Source organism: Synchytrium microbalum (assembly GCF_006535985.1).
Source record: "Synchytrium microbalum strain JEL517 chromosome Unknown SmJEL517_scf0003, whole genome shotgun sequence".
NCBI classification, from domain to species: domain Eukaryota; kingdom Fungi; phylum Chytridiomycota; class Chytridiomycetes; order Synchytriales; family Synchytriaceae; genus Synchytrium; species Synchytrium microbalum.
Window position 1 is genome coordinate 469,099 of NW_022158352.1, and position 16,841 is coordinate 485,939.

The following is a 16,841-nucleotide window of genomic DNA, read 5'->3' on the forward strand; positions in this document are numbered from 1 at the left end:
TTGGCTGTAAAAAACACACTGTACACATTACACAGACTCACTATTTAGTAGTAGTATTGGTAACAGAAAGCTAAATACAAATCATTGATATAAAGGCAAAAACGCATCCGGGTTTTAATTCGGTTGTGGATCAAGCTTTCCGTAAAGTCCTCTTGTATGGCGCTCGTTGAGCCAGATTGTTTTCTGAGGCATCAATATGGGATGTGTTTCGTGACTCGCCTTCAAAGGCTGATAGCCCTCGAGTAGGTGATGCCACTGGAGGTCGGTGTGGTTCGATAGAAACTACGGTTGTTCATGTTAGATATGTTTTTTCTTCGCAATCTCGGAAAAAGGACGACACGTCAAGTAAAGTTACACGTACAGACACGTCTATCTCCAGCATCTAAAACTCCACGAGATGGTGACCTGAGCTGTGGATTACTTTGAATCACATCAGCATAGTAATCTGATGTCCTAGATGCTCGTTTACTATGCGTTGCATCATTCAGCGATTCAGCCGATGGAGCTATTTCTCCAGAACCAGCAGCAGCTGAATGGAAACCTTCCAAAACGTCAGGAGACTCATCCCAACTGAAAATCAATACTGGTTGTCGATCCCCAACACAGCACATAGCAACCAAATAATCCTTTGGATGGTATTCAACTGCACTGATCTGACCACGGAATCCAAGTCCCTCGTATGATCCAAGTACAGTGCCGTTATCTGCATTCCAGACACGTACGACACCGTCTGATCCACCGGCCCATACTTGTGTTCCGCATGGTGAGAAGCTTGCTCTTGTGAATGTTGATGTGATTGCTGTTATGGGGCAGTTGGGTGCGGAGGAGGAGGTGGAGGTTAATGGTGGTGTTTGGAAGGTGGTGGTGAATCGGTATATGCGGGTATCGAGGAGGCGGGGAGTTCCATTTAGTGAATGGACTAGGATTCGACGGTTGGAAGGATGCATCCGTATTGAGGTTATTGGGCTGGCCTGTGAAATGTTTTAAATGTTGTGTTGAGTTTGTGTTCAAATTCCGGCAAAGAATAAGAACTGTGGGAAAATTGTGGAATAACGCAACCATCATGCTCATACCTCATCAACCATAACAGTCTTGATGCATTGATACTTGTCATATCCTTCTGTCGTATCAACACGACAAGACCATACTTTAAGACACCCATTCCCGTCACCCGAATACATCTTGACCCCCTCTGAATCAAATGCAAGTGCATTCACGTAGTTTTCATGACCCTTGTATGTATCGGTTGGGTGTATCGTCGTAGGATGACTTGTAGTGGGATGAACTCTTGAACGGCCACCTGAAGAATGTGTCGTGGCTCTTGACACAGATCTTGCATGAGGGAGATGACGTGTGTCTTGAGTAGGCGATTGTGGACGCGATGTAATGATGATTTCGGTTGGATCTGAAGACCATGCACGAATTTGGGTGTCGAATGAGCCGGTGAAAATGAGTCTAAGGTAGAAGTTCAAAGACGAATTAGTTCCTATTCGAAGAAATTTCATCTGTTTTGCACATGGTAAAGCAGATACTTACGGTGCGATAGGGTGAAGCACTGCCGAGTACACAAAACAGGGATGTTGAAGCACTAAGCTCGGCCTAACATTGCCGTCACCCATAAACTTCCACAATCGAACTGATCCATCGGATGATGTCGACATAAGAACGCTATTAGAAAAGGAGTCACAAAAACCAAAAGAGAGCTAAAAGAGGAAGACCGCGCTTCTCAACATACTCATCGTCACGACTCCAAACAAGTTCGTAAACTAAATCTCGATGTCCCTCCAAATTGGCTACTCGATCGCCAGACAAGACATCATATATCCGAATAGGATATGATCCAGCATCGCAGCATCCGACTGCTAAGAAGATACCGTTGTTGGAGAATGCCAGCGAGAATGCTCCAGTCGATCCTGGTTCGATTCTGTACATGAGCTTGTTTGGTAGACGACATGCTTGTGATGGGTGTCGTCTCCACATTGGCTATTGTCGTTAGGGAGTTTGTGAGATCGATAGTCGTAAGCAAAAACGACACACTCAGGCAACGGACATACCTTCTTGACAAGATTAGCCAAACTTCTGTACATGGGTTCCAAAGCTCTCTTCTTGGAATTATATACTTCCAGCATCTAGATGTATCGTCTCAGAGCATAAGATACAAGCGCGTGAGGCACCCAAAAAAGGGTGTAGGGATAAAACTATAGACTGATACTTACATCTTCATATGGTACTTTGCCAACTTCAGTTTCACCAGCCCATTCAGGTCTTCTCGTCACCAATCGAGAAGGTGGTGCGGTTTTACCACAAATACTAACATATAGAGTCCCATCATACTTTTTCCTATTGGCAGCCAATGGTGGAGGTCGAGCAGTTGCAATACCTCGCCCGACTGTAACTCCACGCCAACAGCGATATACATGAGGAACACGACCAACAGCTTTACCCCATAGTATATTGCTGGGATACTGGTAGAGCTGTAATCGTAGTCGTTGATGTTCGGTGTTTGTGTATGTTGGTGATGGCACCAGTTTGCAAAAGGCGTAAGCGACTCGATGCCATCCGTCTGATCTTCCACTAAGAACAAAAACATAAGTCAAGTCATTAGAAAGAAGACCAGAACCACGGATGTGCAAACCTGGCGATTAAAGCTCTGTCTGTCACCACATTGAGCATTTCAAATAAGATCAACACATTTTCTCGAACAATGTGCTTGTAGTCTTCATTCAGTAAGAATTCTTCTTCCCATTTAGGTTTTCGTGGTGTGTGAGCATGCCGTAGGAATTTGTACGGCTATTACAACAGAGTTGGGTCAATTCTTTGTCATTTCCTTTGCTGAAACGCATACAGAAAGTCACCTTTGTAATGACTGGTAGGATATAGTCGACTCCAGCTTCATTGAAAGTTGTGACAGGTCGATTTGGATCAGACTTGATCAAGTACTCTCCAGATTTGATATCTATAGTTGAGGGTAACAAATGTGAACAACAGATTGTCTACCCAAGACGTCGCAGGAACTGAATACGTACCAACAAAGTGAACCTGCACTAGCGGTGCCATAATTTTAGGATCTAACGCAATCGAGTCTGCACCGTGTATCGAAACTGACGTTATGTATCCATCGAAATCAGACGGTTGCTTGCCAACATTGTCGAAGACTGACGGTGGAGGTTTTTCGACGGCTGTTGGTTGGGCTGTGTGCTCGGTGTTGGTTTCTAGCTGACGTGTCTTGTCAGCTGATTTACGCTTCCTGGCCGATTCACGGTATTGGTTGGGTGATTTCGGAGACGCCAGATCGTCATTCGTATCTGCAACTGTTGTTGGTGTACGTGATTGTGATCTGCGTCTGTTCGTCGAATCACGTCCTTTTCTCGAAAGTCGACTTGATGAAGGTCTGATATCAGGTTGTTGTCCGGCAAGCTCGTTCTGATCTGGCACCTGACGGTCTGATGGTCTACGGCTTTTTGAGCGTCGAACTGGCTCAGGCTCGGTAATGCCGTTAGAAAACTCGTTAGATGTTCGTTTGCGACTTCTTGATCTATATGTTTTGGAGGATTCATCACGTCGATTGCTGGATTCCTCGTCTAGTTGAGTGGCAGGCTGATCTTGAGCAACACAAGAAGAGGATCTATTGTTTTGTAGCTCGATGCCGTTGTGTGCAGTAGGAGTTCGTGACTTTCGTCGTCGGCTTGTCGGTGACGATGATGGCCTGTCTGGCGAATCGACTACAGAAGGAGAAGCTTCATTGTCACTAGGGTAAGCACTTTCGCTCCTCTTGCTCTTTGATCGAACTCGTTTAACCGGGCTGTAGAGTTCATGAGACGAGACTGGCGTCCATTCTGTCAAAGATGAAAAACGTTGACCTTTCAGAGGATTCATGCATAGAGTAAACGATGAAATACCAGCACGTGGGACAGGTGGAATAGGAGTTCTTGGCGGAGCCGGTATGTCTAGTTGAAGTCTTGGTCTTGATTTGCTCCTGGCACGTTCAGATCTCGTGCCTCGTCCACGTTCTAGATCCTCCATAATTGAGTATATATCTCGTAAATATACGTAGATCTACGTGGTTTTATGTTATTTTTGCGTCAGTTCTTTTCACATTCACTGTGAGCTTCGACTCCTTCACTCACCTTGACGACTCGTTTAGAAAAGCAAGGAGCGCAGTTCCTTTGTGAATGCTCAAGTTCAGTCCAAGCTGATTACAGTCTCAAGTACAGGCAAGTCCATCAAAACTACAAATCGAATTCATTTCCTTTTCGCTCATCTCTCGTCGTCATCGGTTTACAGCTCGAAAACAATAGTCAAGATTTTGGAGCAGTTTGACTGATCTTTGATTCCTTCCAATGTATAGATCAGTTCAATAGTACGGCCATCGAGTATATTTGTATACTAGTACTAACGCAAATGGCCATGGCAATGGGGGGAGGAGGTGTCATTCACACGATAACTGCTGAAAAAGAAACAAACATTCACGTCGTCGTCAGAGTCAGGTATATCCATCGGATCTGACTTGAAATAATGTTTTGTACAACTTCTTCTCAATCTATTTACTATTCATTTCTATACTATAGGCCAAGAAGTGCTCGCGAAATAAGAGAGAACTCACCCATAGTCATCACAACTTCTGGAACTAGGTCAAGAGAATTGAATCTACGCGCTGGAGGAGACATTCAAAAGACTTATGGTTTTGACAAGGTGTTTGGTCCGGAAGCTGATCAAGATGCTGTGTTTACGGATGTAGTAGCTCCCATCTTGGAAGAGGTTGAGCGAATAGTTTGATTGATTCTTTGCCCTTGAATTCACACATTGACGTTTAAATAGGTGCTGATGGGCTATAATTGTACTATTTTTGCATACGGTACTTCCAAACTAGGAGTCTTCAACCTTCACCAGAATCTAACCCTTGTTAATGTCTAATTAGGTCAAACTGGTACAGGCAAAACCTATACGATGGAGGGCGATCTAAATGATATTCGTGGACGAGATGCAGGCATAATTCCAAGGACCTTGCATTCTTTATTCGATACCTTAGAGAGTGACACGAACGAGTATTCTGTTCGTGTTTCGGTATGAACCAAAAAGCCATATGAATGTTTCAAACACGCTTACGCTACTTATATAGTTCATTGAATTGTACAATGAAGAGCTAAAAGATCTGCTTTCAGCGGATGACGATTCAAGGAAACTACGAATATTTGAGGATTTGACAAAAAAGGCAAGCTATTTCGAGCCCTGCGTCATAACATAGGTATGGTATTGATCATATAATATACTCTACTAGGGATCCGTTGTCATACAAGGATTGGAAGAGCTTTTGGTCAAGAATGCCGAAGATGTGATTGCCATCTTGCAACGGGGCTCTGTCCGACGTCAAACAGCTGCAACAAAGATGAATGAAGTGTCAAGGTAACGCATTAGTGATTCGGAGCTCTGGGCCAACACATCTCAATTCCTATCCGTAGTCGATCACATTGCATATTTTCGATAACCGTCCACATCAAAGAAACGACACCTGATGGAGAAGAGCTGCTCAAAGTATGTTGACGCCGAGAAGGCGCAAAAGCTTTGTCTGATGTTTCTGCAAATAGGTCGGCAAGATGAATCTAGTAGACCTGGCAGGATCTGAGAATATTGGACGATCTGGTGCAGAAAAGAATAGGGCGAAGGAAGCTGGCATGATCAATCAGGTATGTCATCGAGCTGGAAATTATCTCGGCTAGCTGAAATTCACCAACCTTAAATGCCTTGTAGAGTTTGCTCACGTTGGGTCGTGTCATCAATGCTCTTGTAGACCGCTCACCCCATATACCATACAGAGAGAGTAAACTGACTCGTCTATTGCAAGACTCATTGGGTATGGTGTCCCTGTGCCATCTCATTTTTGCTTGTCCTGATTTGCTCACGATTTTGGATTTAGGTGGTCGTACCAAGACTTGTATCATTGCCGCTGGTGGGTGAATAATATGCTTCGAGTCTTATGATCCTATTTCTTATGAAATACCGGTAGTGTCACCCTCTAGATCCAATCTGGAAGAGTCCATGTCTACTCTGGATTATGCTCATCGAGCCAAAAACATTCGCAACAAGCCCGAAGTGAATCAAAAGATGACCAAGAAGGCTCTCATTCGTGAATATATCAACGAAATTGAACGGCTGAAGGCTGATTTGTTGGTGCGTTCTCACAGAACGATGAACGATCCCGTTAACTGGACTGAAATCTATTCTTTATAGGCCACTCGAGAAAAAAATGGAATATTCCTGTCGCCCGACAGCTATAACAGTCTCATGAATGAAAGTCAGAGTCGAAAGGATAGTCTAGATGAGGTATCTCGTATAATTTCTTCCAAGGATCAAAGTATACGGCAGCTAGAAGAAAAGTTTCAAGCCCAACAGCTTTTATTTAACGAGAAGTCTACAAAGTTGGATTTGACAGTGGTAGGGAATTTGTATTTCCCTTAGCATACCTTTTTTGCGCTAACTTTCTTGGGTAGGTCGAGTTGGGCTTGAAAAAGAGCGAGTTGCAAAAGCTCATGGAAGAAGTGAGAGAAACCCAAAACAGGCTTACTGAACAAATGGTGCTTACAATGTATGAGCAACATTTGTTTCAGATTTACTGTACACAAATGACGTTTCTCTCGTTCGTAGGGCTCATGCTGAGACTGAAAAAAGATTGAACGATGTGGCATCAGGGCTGGTAACAACGCTTTCTTCATCAGTAGAAGACGTACAAGGATTGCATGACAAAATAGGTAATTGAAGTCGATATTCTGAAATGCAAAATGCCTAACGACTGGTTTTTTGTCTCAGATCGAAAGGCTGCCGTCCAGAATGGCAACATGAGCACCTTCAATGAATTTCGAAAGTCTCTACGGCTTGATCTTATTGGCCTAGAATCTCAGATATCAACATTTCATGATCGATCCAAGGCTATAATTCAACGAGTGTCATCAGGGATGAAGGATTTTTCCAAGAAGCATCTTCATGTAGGTCTTCGTCTTACTTTTTTCTCTTTTGAGCTTATATTTTGTGATTGTAGGATACTACTGTGCATAAAACTGAGTTGGACCTATGTATTGATGGCATACAAACAAGGACACGACAGCTCGTACAGAATACCACCTCTGCTAGACTTGATTCGACAACTAGTATAGATGAGATAGATGCTATAGCTCAGACATTACGGACGTCGATACAGCAGCAGTCTGAGAAGCAACGAGTCATGTTTGAAGAAACGTGGAATGTGTCTATGCAAGAGCTGACTAGGCACAAGACGGAGGTAGCCGAAACAATGCATTTATCTTGTTCAGACATACAGTTAACAGATTTTTGCGGCAGATTACAGAGTGGGCATCTGCTACAAGACAGATGGTGGGCATAGTTTTGGATGGGGCTGCTCAAGAGCTTTCTGAACGTCTAAAGCAACGGCAGATTGCTGAAAGTAATCTTCAGGCCTCCATGCAAACCGAGGCATGTGTTCTTTATTATTAAGTAAACGCGACTACGAAAAAAAATTGACTGTGTCTGATCCATTTTAGATCACAAACCTACGGTCGCAGATAAGCGCCCTGGAAGCTTCTCTGGCTGCTGAACGAGAAGCTGCTGGTACTGCCAAATCGAAACTGGTACAAGACGTATCATCTCTAATGGACTCCTTCTTATCTCAACGTCAAGACGCCATCTCGTCTGCAACCGTTACATTCCGAAATAGTTTAGACACACATGCCCAACGAGTCACTTCCATTTTCACAGCTCAATCGAACGATGCATCTAAAGAGACTGCCAGTTGTAATCAGTCTATAATTGAGATCGAATCGCAATCTCAAAATCTTGGAGTATCTTTTGATTCGTTGGGCGAATTAGTAGATGGTGGTCACTCGAAGCTTTCAAGACAGTGGGAAGCAGAGCGCTCTCAACGTCTAGAATCAGCTGCATCAATTAGCATGTTGGTGGATGGTAGTGTGAATGGAATCCAGTCATCGCTGAAGAAAGGTTGGTTCCCTCGAGCCTGGCGTACCTTACCATTGCTAACGACCGTTCTTTACCCAGTTTCTCGATCGGTTGTATCCTCGCATGATAGGCATGTTGTAACTGCTGAAGAAGAGGGTCAAAAAGTCACCGATGCGTTGAAATCCGTACAGTCGACGATAGAGGCATCAACGAGAGCCGTATGTGGATCAACAGAGCAATGGAGTGGAGATCTCTCCAAGAGTATAAATATGGCTGTCGACTTTGCTACTAACGGTCGAGCACATATACAAGGGATGCATGGTGAAATAGATAGTAATCAACTTGCTCAAGATTTGCCAACAGGGACGACACCTCGAAAGAGGAGTTATAAGTGAGTAACTTCTGCAGACGCTCTGGGATATTTATCTTTCATATCTGTCTTTTTCTCATTCTCTTCCCTCACATCAAGGTATCCTACATCGTGGGCCCTGACCAAAGATCATGATGAACTGCTGCAAGAATTCCGTACCAAACAGAATGACGATACGTTAGTGAATAATTCTCCTAATCGTTCACGTGAATCGTCATTGCGTGAAAAGGCTAATACTCCCACACCATCATATGGTCAACAGAATGATGATTTATTTATGATGGGGACAGAAAGACCTTCTACGCCTAACATGAGCAAGTTGCCGAAACTTCGTAAACTTGCTGATCAAACACCAAGACGCTCCGATTTGTTTAGCTGATAAGAATTTGAACTGTAAAGGGACACCATACGTTGCGTTTTTATACAATGTGTATATTTAAAATTGTAGATCGAAACACGACACTCTGATATATAATTATTCCTGCTGTGAATATTGTGCGTTCGGCTTTGTTCTGTTGACCAGGTTGATCCAGCAATTAAAGCGGCCGGTTCGTTTGCCGGAATTTAAAACACACTATGTGATTGACGCAAGAAGACTATGCGACGTTAAACTAGTCACGTATAGAAAAGTGAATGCCATCAGTGACCTTGGGACTAAATATTGCAAGGTTTTCTACTCTTGCTGATCAGAAACAACTCCACCATCACCAACAACAACAGCAATTACCCGATGTCTTCTTAAAACGACTTCCGTATGCTCCAGACCAGGTGCAAGTCCAAAGTCTAGTGTCCAATGCTGTGAGAAATATTGCATTGGCTGGAAACGCTACTATTGGAACTGTAGCATCCACTGGTACTGCCAGATATGAAACCTCAAATTCTTCAAGTCGATGGTCAACCAGCAAACCAACAAAAAAACCACCCGCGGGATTGAGCAACCACTTGATAAATACTCGGACCAAGACTATTGTCACATCATCAGAACGGTTACCACTTCTCCGGGTCTTGACAAACTCCAAAATCTCTGAATTTTCGCAATCGGTGCTCTTTGATGAATTATCGAGTATTGATACCAAAAACCTGTCGAAACTCCAGCAGGACTTGCACAATTCGAGTATAAATTATGATTATACGTACACCCCGTCGTCATCTTCTTCAGCATCACCAACAACACAAATACCATCACGAACTGGCAGAAGTGAGCAAGCTTCACTTAACTCCAAATCGCCAACTTCAAGGACTAGTACATATGGAACACCTCCTGAGCTTCCTAGAGCCGCTGAACCTTCTTCGCATGTTGTTGTTGAATCAGATTCTAGTCAACGATTACACAAGCTTCAAGCTATGATTCGACAGCATTTTGGAAGTGATTTTAAAAGTGTTACAGTATCTAATGGACCGAATAGTACTATACGTATGTCTTTGCCGCATGAAGTGTTGAAGGAGTCGGGAACGTTACGGCACTTTCAGAAGTCTATGCGTATGTGTCCGTGCTGGAGTCTAAGTGTTTCATCAAACAAGTACAAACTGTCTTTTCTGTATTCAGGATCATTTCGAGAGGGAATCACCAATAGTATTGAGCTACCAACGTTGGATTCTAGTATTCTACTCGACGCTGCAATGTTTATGATTGCAAGCTACCACTCGAAACAGAGTCGCACAGAATTAAGTTTCAATCCAGTACGTGAGCATTTGCTAGAATTAATGGATGCTGCTGTATACCTGGATTTACCCGGTCTTGTCAACATATGTGCTCAGCAGGCTGCTGAAAATCTGTTTGGTGAGAAAGAAAAGGACCAATTATCGGTGCTTCGATCCCTTTGACAGAGTCTCACTCTCTGCCTTTATTCAACTTCAGATGTAGACAGTTTTGGTGATTTGCAAAGTGTATGCATTCGCAACATCCTCCGTCGAGCTGCTATACCGCAATTATGTTGGGCCGAGCATAGAGTGCTAAAATCAGAGTTCTCTACAGATTCAATTTGGCATTCTCGATACTGCAACATCTTAGCAGCATCAAGTGCAGTCACCCTCTCATCTCCTCGGCTACATTGCATTAAACATTACGTGGAAGAATGTCTCGCCAAACCTCTCTCATCAGATACAGCGGTGGATGTACTCTACGTATTAGAACACGATGGACTAGATTTAGAAGAAATGAAAATAGGAACAGCACCATGGGAGACCTTTGGATCACGTCAACGAATGCGTAAAATATTGAACTCGTTGCCAAAGTGTACTCGATTGACTATTACACTGCGGAAATTCCATGCTGCTATGGTTTCTGATATATTAGCAGATTCACGAGCTTGGAAACGCAATCTGACTCTTGAGATACCTTGTAATGGTATACCAGCAAGTGTTAATCTGTCGCCACTGTTGACAAGGACTTTACAGGAATCTTCGAGTGTGATACCAGCCCGAGATAAGAGTGGGATGGCAGTAATGCTAGATAAAACGCAGCAATTAGAAGTCGGGGAGTCTTTGTCACGTCAAGAAACAAGACCGACGCGACGTGAAGAGTGGTTTGGGATATCATTACGACTAGTACCTTCAGCCATTGGATTGTCAGATGCGGATTTCGACTCCTTCCTAAATGATACACTCTCAAGCTGTTACATCTCCGAACTAGATACATCGAAAATGAGATTGTGTCCAGAATTCATCTCGAACCTGGTGGTCAACACAGGATCACGTCTTACAAGGCTGAAATTGTCTTCAAGTGGAATAAACTCTCTCAGCTTAATCAACCTATTTCGATCACTTACGTCATATTATTCGTATCTCCAAGAACTCGACATTTCTCAAAACCTTAACGCACCGTCAGATGCCAGCTGCACGGAAGCTGCTCAATACCTTTCTAAATACTTGTCATCGCCACAATGTCGAATCAGAACCCTCAATATTAGCTCAACCAGACTCGGAGTATCTGGTCTCTTATCTCTGTTTGAAGGAGTTTCTCGATGTAAAACCCTTCAGCACCTAAATTTGGCCGATACCGATATGTCACCTGTCTCAAGTGCGCTTTTTACATGTCTTGAAACCAAGCCATTAGAGTCTTTGAATCTAGCCGGCAACTCATTACCTCCTCGAATGGTGCTCACTCTACTCGGAAATGCGTCGCATGGAATTGCTTCCTTTGTCAGAGACTTGAATCTAAATGGATGTCTATGGCATGAAGAATGCATCGAAAAACTTGCTGCTGCTCTTGAAAATTCCTCATGTCGCCTGACACATCTTCATTTAGCTGGAGGTAGTGCTAGTCTCAGCCATGGGCTTGAAGATAAAGGATGCAGTATCCTCGCTTCTGGAATCCAACGTAACAGGAGTCTACTACGTTTGGATATATCAAGCCAACAAATCGGCGATTACGGATTAAAGAAACTGTTTCAAGCTGCAATACATTGTCCCACACTACACACCATCATCGCACAAGAAAATTGTGTGACAAGTGATTCAATCAAGGTCGTAAACAAGCTTCTACGAAAGACTCCATCCTCCGCAACTGGCAGTATGTACCTGATTGACTTGAGAGAGAACTTTATCAAGGGTCCCGTGACAGAGTTTTTGAATGCTGTGGTGCTTACAGGAACCAGTCGAAATCTTTAGTCACATACAACTAATAGTACTAGTAGTAATAATAAACAAGAATCCCGAAAAGAGATTTGACATGTTGATTGAGCGATGGATTTCTGCGAAAAAAGCTCACAGCTTTTCGTTGCTGTCATTGGTCATATATATTACCGTGCCACTACATACAGGACTCCAACTATAAAATCAAAAAATCTACAACATCTTCTTGTGGATGATGTCGGGATCTTCATTATACTCTTCAGCAGAAATCCACAACTTTTTGAATGTGCTCAATGAGGCCAATATAGATCCACCAATCCAGGTAGAGTATTTACGTTCAGGTGGTGCAAATATCTTTATCTTGATATCTTTCACTGCCTGCTTTTTGATTTCATTCAGCAAGCGATCACCGAATCCTAGAGGAAGGTCTTTGTCAGCAACCTGCAAAGAAAACCACCTTGAACAAGGAGACACACCTTTGCAAAGCGTAGATCCACCAGACATGACAATATTCCCATACAATGACTTTCGCAAGTCCAAATCCACCTTGTTGATGGAATCGACTACTAACTGATGAATACCAGGATACTCGAGTCCAGCCAATTCCGGTGTAAACAGAATCTCTGGTGCTCTAAACCTCTCTGCTCCTAGTTTCAACACATTGCCATCGGGCAAAGTGAAGTCATCCAGTCTACCAGCTAATTCCTTTTCTTCTTTGGCTGGATTCAATGCTATGTAACATGTCTTTTCCTTGATGGTTCTTACGATATCCTTTTCAGCAGATGTGTAGAAATAGTGTCCAGCTTTTCGTAGTTGGAGCTGGAGATGCTCTGTCACATCTCGTCCAGCCAAATCAATGCGTCTCACAGCGTTTGGAATGGCAAATCCTTCATATACTGGCACGCAATGCGTGACACCATCTCCTACATCTAGGACTATTCCTGTTGTTCTTCCTGATGCGTATCTAAATGATAATTGAGAGATTTGAAGGCTGGCCTGATGGCATGCGGATTGACATGAGCACTTACAGTGCCAGTACAGCTTGTACAGACATGAAGAGAGCCGGCACATTGAATGTTTCAAAGAATATCTGAGCAGCCTGTTCTCGATTGGCACGCGGATTCAATGGTGCTTCAGTCAGCAATACAGGGTGCTAGTAGACGGGTTAGAGTGAGCGTTGGGTGCATGGGAAAACACATCTGAATGAGAGTGGCCAAGCTTACTTCTTCTGATAAGGTTTTGAGTTCTTCTGTATAGACATGCTGCCATATCCTTTCCATATCATCCCAGTCTGTTACGATGCCATGTTCTATTGGATATCGTAACCGTAGCAGTCCTCGTAAATCAGTAGCCTTCCTTCCTATGAATGTGTCGCCCTCCACAGCACCAGCCATGACTCGTACATGTTTCGGCCTTCCAACACTATACAAAGGTAATGCGATTATAATCGTAAACATCAAGTTCAGCAGGCAACTGAAACACGGTGCAAAACGAGTTTAATGTTCACTTGCACTGAAGGAAAGAACGACTTTGGTTGCTCATCTCCAGCAAATCCAGCTTTAATTACACCAGATCCCTATGGGAAATGGGTGTCATCGGTGGTGTTAGTCAACGAGATCAGTCTTGCATGCAACAAGAAAATGTTGACATTTGGTGCTATGCCATTTGCGAGGAATGAATGCAGGGTGACTGGTAACTTACATTGTCGATGACTATAGGCTGATTCAGGAGCACATCCTGATATTCCCTCGACATGATGATTGCTTCTACTGGTAAGCTGCTTTCTCTGATTTCTATTTGAATTCCTGGTGCTTGAAAGCCAGAGCGGCACTTAACCTCAATGAAGTGATCCTGACGTGTCCTCTGGTATTAATCACGAGATTTCGATTTCATAGGTGCTCTAAAGTCAAGCGCAGTCAAGGCTATCTGTGTCGGAAGAAAACTCGCCACAATTTTGGAAGCAAGGCAGCCATGAGTCGTGCCGTCTTATTGTTGATGAAGGAGCTATGGCTTATGGAGAGGTCTACATTTCCCACAGTATGCAAATGTGGTAGTGGCATTACAATGACTTTCGATTCTGATTTCCTGACGCGTTCTTATACATATGTGTAGGGCATCAGTTGCAATATGATTGCGAACAATTTCTTTCATTGGGAGGCAAGCAAATTCCTCGAATCGGACCAATTGTACTATCCATAGTTTACTTATTGTGAAACTGGTATTATAGGCTTGCATTCACGGTTTAGTCAACACACCTTGGGAAGGTACGACAAGCTGTACAGTTTCGCACCGCAACAGCACATTCGTCTCTTGCTAAGCAAATGAAATCATATAGGCGGTATATTCAAACTCGAACTCCTCTTTCCCGAAAATTGGAATGAAACTCCCCCTGCAGGTGAGTAATCGCTATGAAGTTTCAGGCACTCTTGCTAATGCCAAAAACCAAATTTAGTGTACTTTGTCACTGTTCCCTTTCATCCAAATAGTAAGCGTACGCATTCCTACTCTGATGTAAATTTCGTTGCCAACATCTCCTATCTCTGCAGTAAATCTGCAAACGGGCCGTCCATGTGTTGACTTTCTCGATGACGTTGCCAAGTGGTCGCCCAAGATTTCAATAGTGCAGATTCTTGTATATTTACAGGTATGCCTCGTTTGTGTGGAGTGAAAATGTGGAATTTGTAACTGAAATGGAGGTAAACGTCAAAGGCCATGCTGGAAAGTCCGATACTAGAGAATGCAGTGAATGGCACTGGCGCGCAGATATATGCTACGTCGCCGAGACTCTACACGCAATTAGTAAGGGATTGTGTGATTGCTAGTCGGCGGATAGATGGTAAACCGTCCTTGAATATGGATGTTGACAGATATCATCCGAAAGTCTAACTGTATTGGGTTATTGGGTTTAGCCGGACTATCGCCGCATGAAGACCCGGTTCCTGAAGTGGAAACACTCATACCAGCCAAATACACGCCTTTGGACCAACCGCCTGGAACCAAGTCAACACGTGGTGCACGGTGGAAGGTTCATCAAGTCTCATTTGAAGAATATTATGAGCATTGGAAGGCAACAGCTACGACAATACCCCCAGCAGTGGAAAGTGCTGAAGATTTAACGAGACACCGTTTAGAGATACTACAGCAGCATAGAAGCCAATACGAGTAAGAGAATCTGGCTCGGTTCATGAAGCAAACCAGATGTCTGATTGAATCTTTATAGGCTATATAACAAGCGGAAGGCCAAACCTGGTAAACAGCCTCGTGGACGTGTTAGCCAATTGCAACACATGTTTAGACGATACTTTGACATGAACAAACGAACACCAATTCCATCTGGTGCACGATCGCCTGTCAGCGGATGGCATTCTGACGATGAAGCTGAAGCACATCACAAAGTACAACATCAACGGACGAAAAGGACTGCGTCTGTTGGATCTGATCGAGCTGGGAAATCAACAAACAAGCAACACACAAGTAGAGCTAGAATGACCATTATTAAGGACTTTGATGAATTGGAGGATGACCTTTTAGATTGGGCTTCTAATTTGGATGAAGATGAAGGACTGTAAACCTGTGTTATATATACGAGTGTTTCAAGTTAGTGCTTTTCAACCAGAAGAAAGTGATTGCACTGAATTGAAAACAGGACTATCGAAAAAGTTTGATACTGGAGGTTGATTATTCTCCAAATCCTGCGACACCAAGTGTTACTGTTTTTGTTTCGGGATTTGGACACTACAAAAGAACACAAGTAGTCCTTCTGGAGTCAAAATCAGATAATTTTGTGACTCGCTAGACGGAGGGTGCTTCATTTTTTGTCGAGGGTTGGTAGCTTGGCACATATATAGGGTAGTCGTCACGTTTAGAAAATTGAGAGAAAACTTTGAAGACATTGTGAGCCAACTTTGCTGGTCTTGTGTCAGAATGAGTGTGGAAATCGTAAACATTGGTTCAAAGTTCAAAGACTTTGGCAAAAAAAAGCAAACACGGGGAGCCCGCGACGAATATAAGTAAGGAGTTGAATTCTCAGGTCAAAGGGCTGCGGTGGCTCATTGAGAGGTAAGCTTTTCGATTCTCGAAAGTCAAGCTGTTTTCACAGAGGGCAGGTTCACGGTGGGAGATCTTTGAGGGAGCCATCACTCTTCTAACACTTATCGCTAATAGGTACCGCGCCAACAACCAAAAATAGAAAAAGCCAAAAAAAAATCTAAAGATAGCAGGTATTACGACCTGTAATATTGGAGGGCCTACACCATTACACTGAATAGTAAGTCACCATACTGTGTTTACCAGCGAATAATTCAGTACTAACAACCCCGATTTATTAGAGGTAAGCCTTGTTTGTAAAACGAAAATTAAATTAATTGTAACATATCTGTAACTGAATATAGTGAAGACAATCATGAGACACGGAATAAAGTTGAACATCAGTATCAATCCACTTTCATCTAGACCAGCTGCGAAGTGGTTTCTCGTCGATAGAACGCCTTTGCGGCAACGCGCTCCTCACCACGGAAAACACGGGAATGTCAAATAGGATCAAGTTGTTGCAAGACTACCTATTCTAAAAATTGGGCAGCAGTTAGCTTCCTCTATTACAGATACCGTCGGGACTATTGGATCTTTGAGCTTGGTCTCGATTTGTTTGTCAACAAGAAGATGCGACTCTACAGAGTGATGAAAAAAGAGCAGAGAGACAGAGGTGGTGTGCACTACCAGCTGCAACATCAGAATGTGTGAGCCTCTACTCGGTCTTGCATATTGTTTCAGAAGCGAAAAGAGACCATTTGAGCTCGCTTGCTGTTGATACTACCTTTGCATCTCTACCTTGACTTTTTGAGGTTGATTTGCTATTGGCCATGTACCTAGGTAGGATCTACATCAGTGAAGACTGACAACTCGTCGATATGCTGCCCTCATCGAGTCACAAACCAACAACTTCTTGTTCATTCCA

At 43.3% G+C, this 16,841-nt stretch overlaps 5 protein-coding genes across 5 annotated transcripts; 3 read left to right on the plus strand and 2 right to left on the minus strand.

The window, feature by feature from the left end:
• Positions 1-130: 130 nt before the first annotated feature.
• Positions 131-4,023, minus strand: SmJEL517_g00911 (uncharacterized protein; the record flags this gene model as incomplete). Its single annotated transcript, XM_031166839.1, has 11 exons — positions 131-282; positions 362-971; positions 1,074-1,455; positions 1,537-1,668; positions 1,736-1,983; positions 2,055-2,129; positions 2,217-2,574; positions 2,636-2,790; positions 2,856-2,956; positions 3,027-3,836; positions 3,900-4,023. 11 exons carry the CDS (start codon positions 4,021-4,023, stop codon positions 131-133), a joined length of 3,147 nt encoding a protein of 1,048 aa, XP_031026999.1.
• A 378-nt stretch (positions 4,024-4,401) lies between these two features.
• SmJEL517_g00912 (uncharacterized protein) lies at positions 4,402-8,693 on the plus strand (the record flags this gene model as incomplete). The annotated part of the gene is made up of 19 exons (XM_031166840.1): positions 4,402-4,487; positions 4,569-4,758; positions 4,819-4,855; positions 4,919-5,064; positions 5,279-5,403; positions 5,460-5,532; positions 5,586-5,684; positions 5,749-5,851; positions 5,915-5,951; positions 6,018-6,168; positions 6,229-6,432; positions 6,489-6,583; positions 6,643-6,746; positions 6,805-6,980; positions 7,034-7,273; positions 7,333-7,470; positions 7,533-7,986; positions 8,044-8,335; positions 8,414-8,693. 19 exons carry the CDS (start codon positions 4,402-4,404, stop codon positions 8,691-8,693), a joined length of 3,030 nt encoding a protein of 1,009 aa, XP_031027002.1.
• A 254-nt stretch (positions 8,694-8,947) lies between these two features.
• Positions 8,948-11,923, plus strand: SmJEL517_g00913 (uncharacterized protein; the record flags this gene model as incomplete). The annotated part of the gene is made up of 3 exons (XM_031166841.1): positions 8,948-9,794; positions 9,861-10,094; positions 10,173-11,923. 3 exons carry the CDS (start codon positions 8,948-8,950, stop codon positions 11,921-11,923), a joined length of 2,832 nt encoding a protein of 943 aa, XP_031027001.1.
• Positions 11,924-12,100: 177 nt separating this feature from the next.
• On the minus strand, positions 12,101-13,642 carry SmJEL517_g00914 (uncharacterized protein; the record flags this gene model as incomplete). Its single annotated transcript, XM_031166842.1, has 6 exons — positions 12,101-12,303; positions 12,364-12,851; positions 12,916-13,040; positions 13,111-13,309; positions 13,417-13,463; positions 13,589-13,642. The coding sequence occupies 6 exons, from the start codon at positions 13,640-13,642 to the stop codon at positions 12,101-12,103; spliced, it is 1,116 nt and encodes a 371-aa protein (XP_031027004.1).
• Positions 13,643-13,858: 216 nt separating this feature from the next.
• Positions 13,859-15,456, plus strand: SmJEL517_g00915 (uncharacterized protein; the record flags this gene model as incomplete). Its single annotated transcript, XM_031166843.1, has 8 exons — positions 13,859-13,924; positions 14,115-14,151; positions 14,223-14,282; positions 14,340-14,372; positions 14,434-14,531; positions 14,597-14,723; positions 14,797-15,049; positions 15,108-15,456. 8 exons carry the CDS (start codon positions 13,859-13,861, stop codon positions 15,454-15,456), a joined length of 1,023 nt encoding a protein of 340 aa, XP_031027003.1.
• Between the last annotated feature and the right edge of the window lie 1,385 nt (positions 15,457-16,841).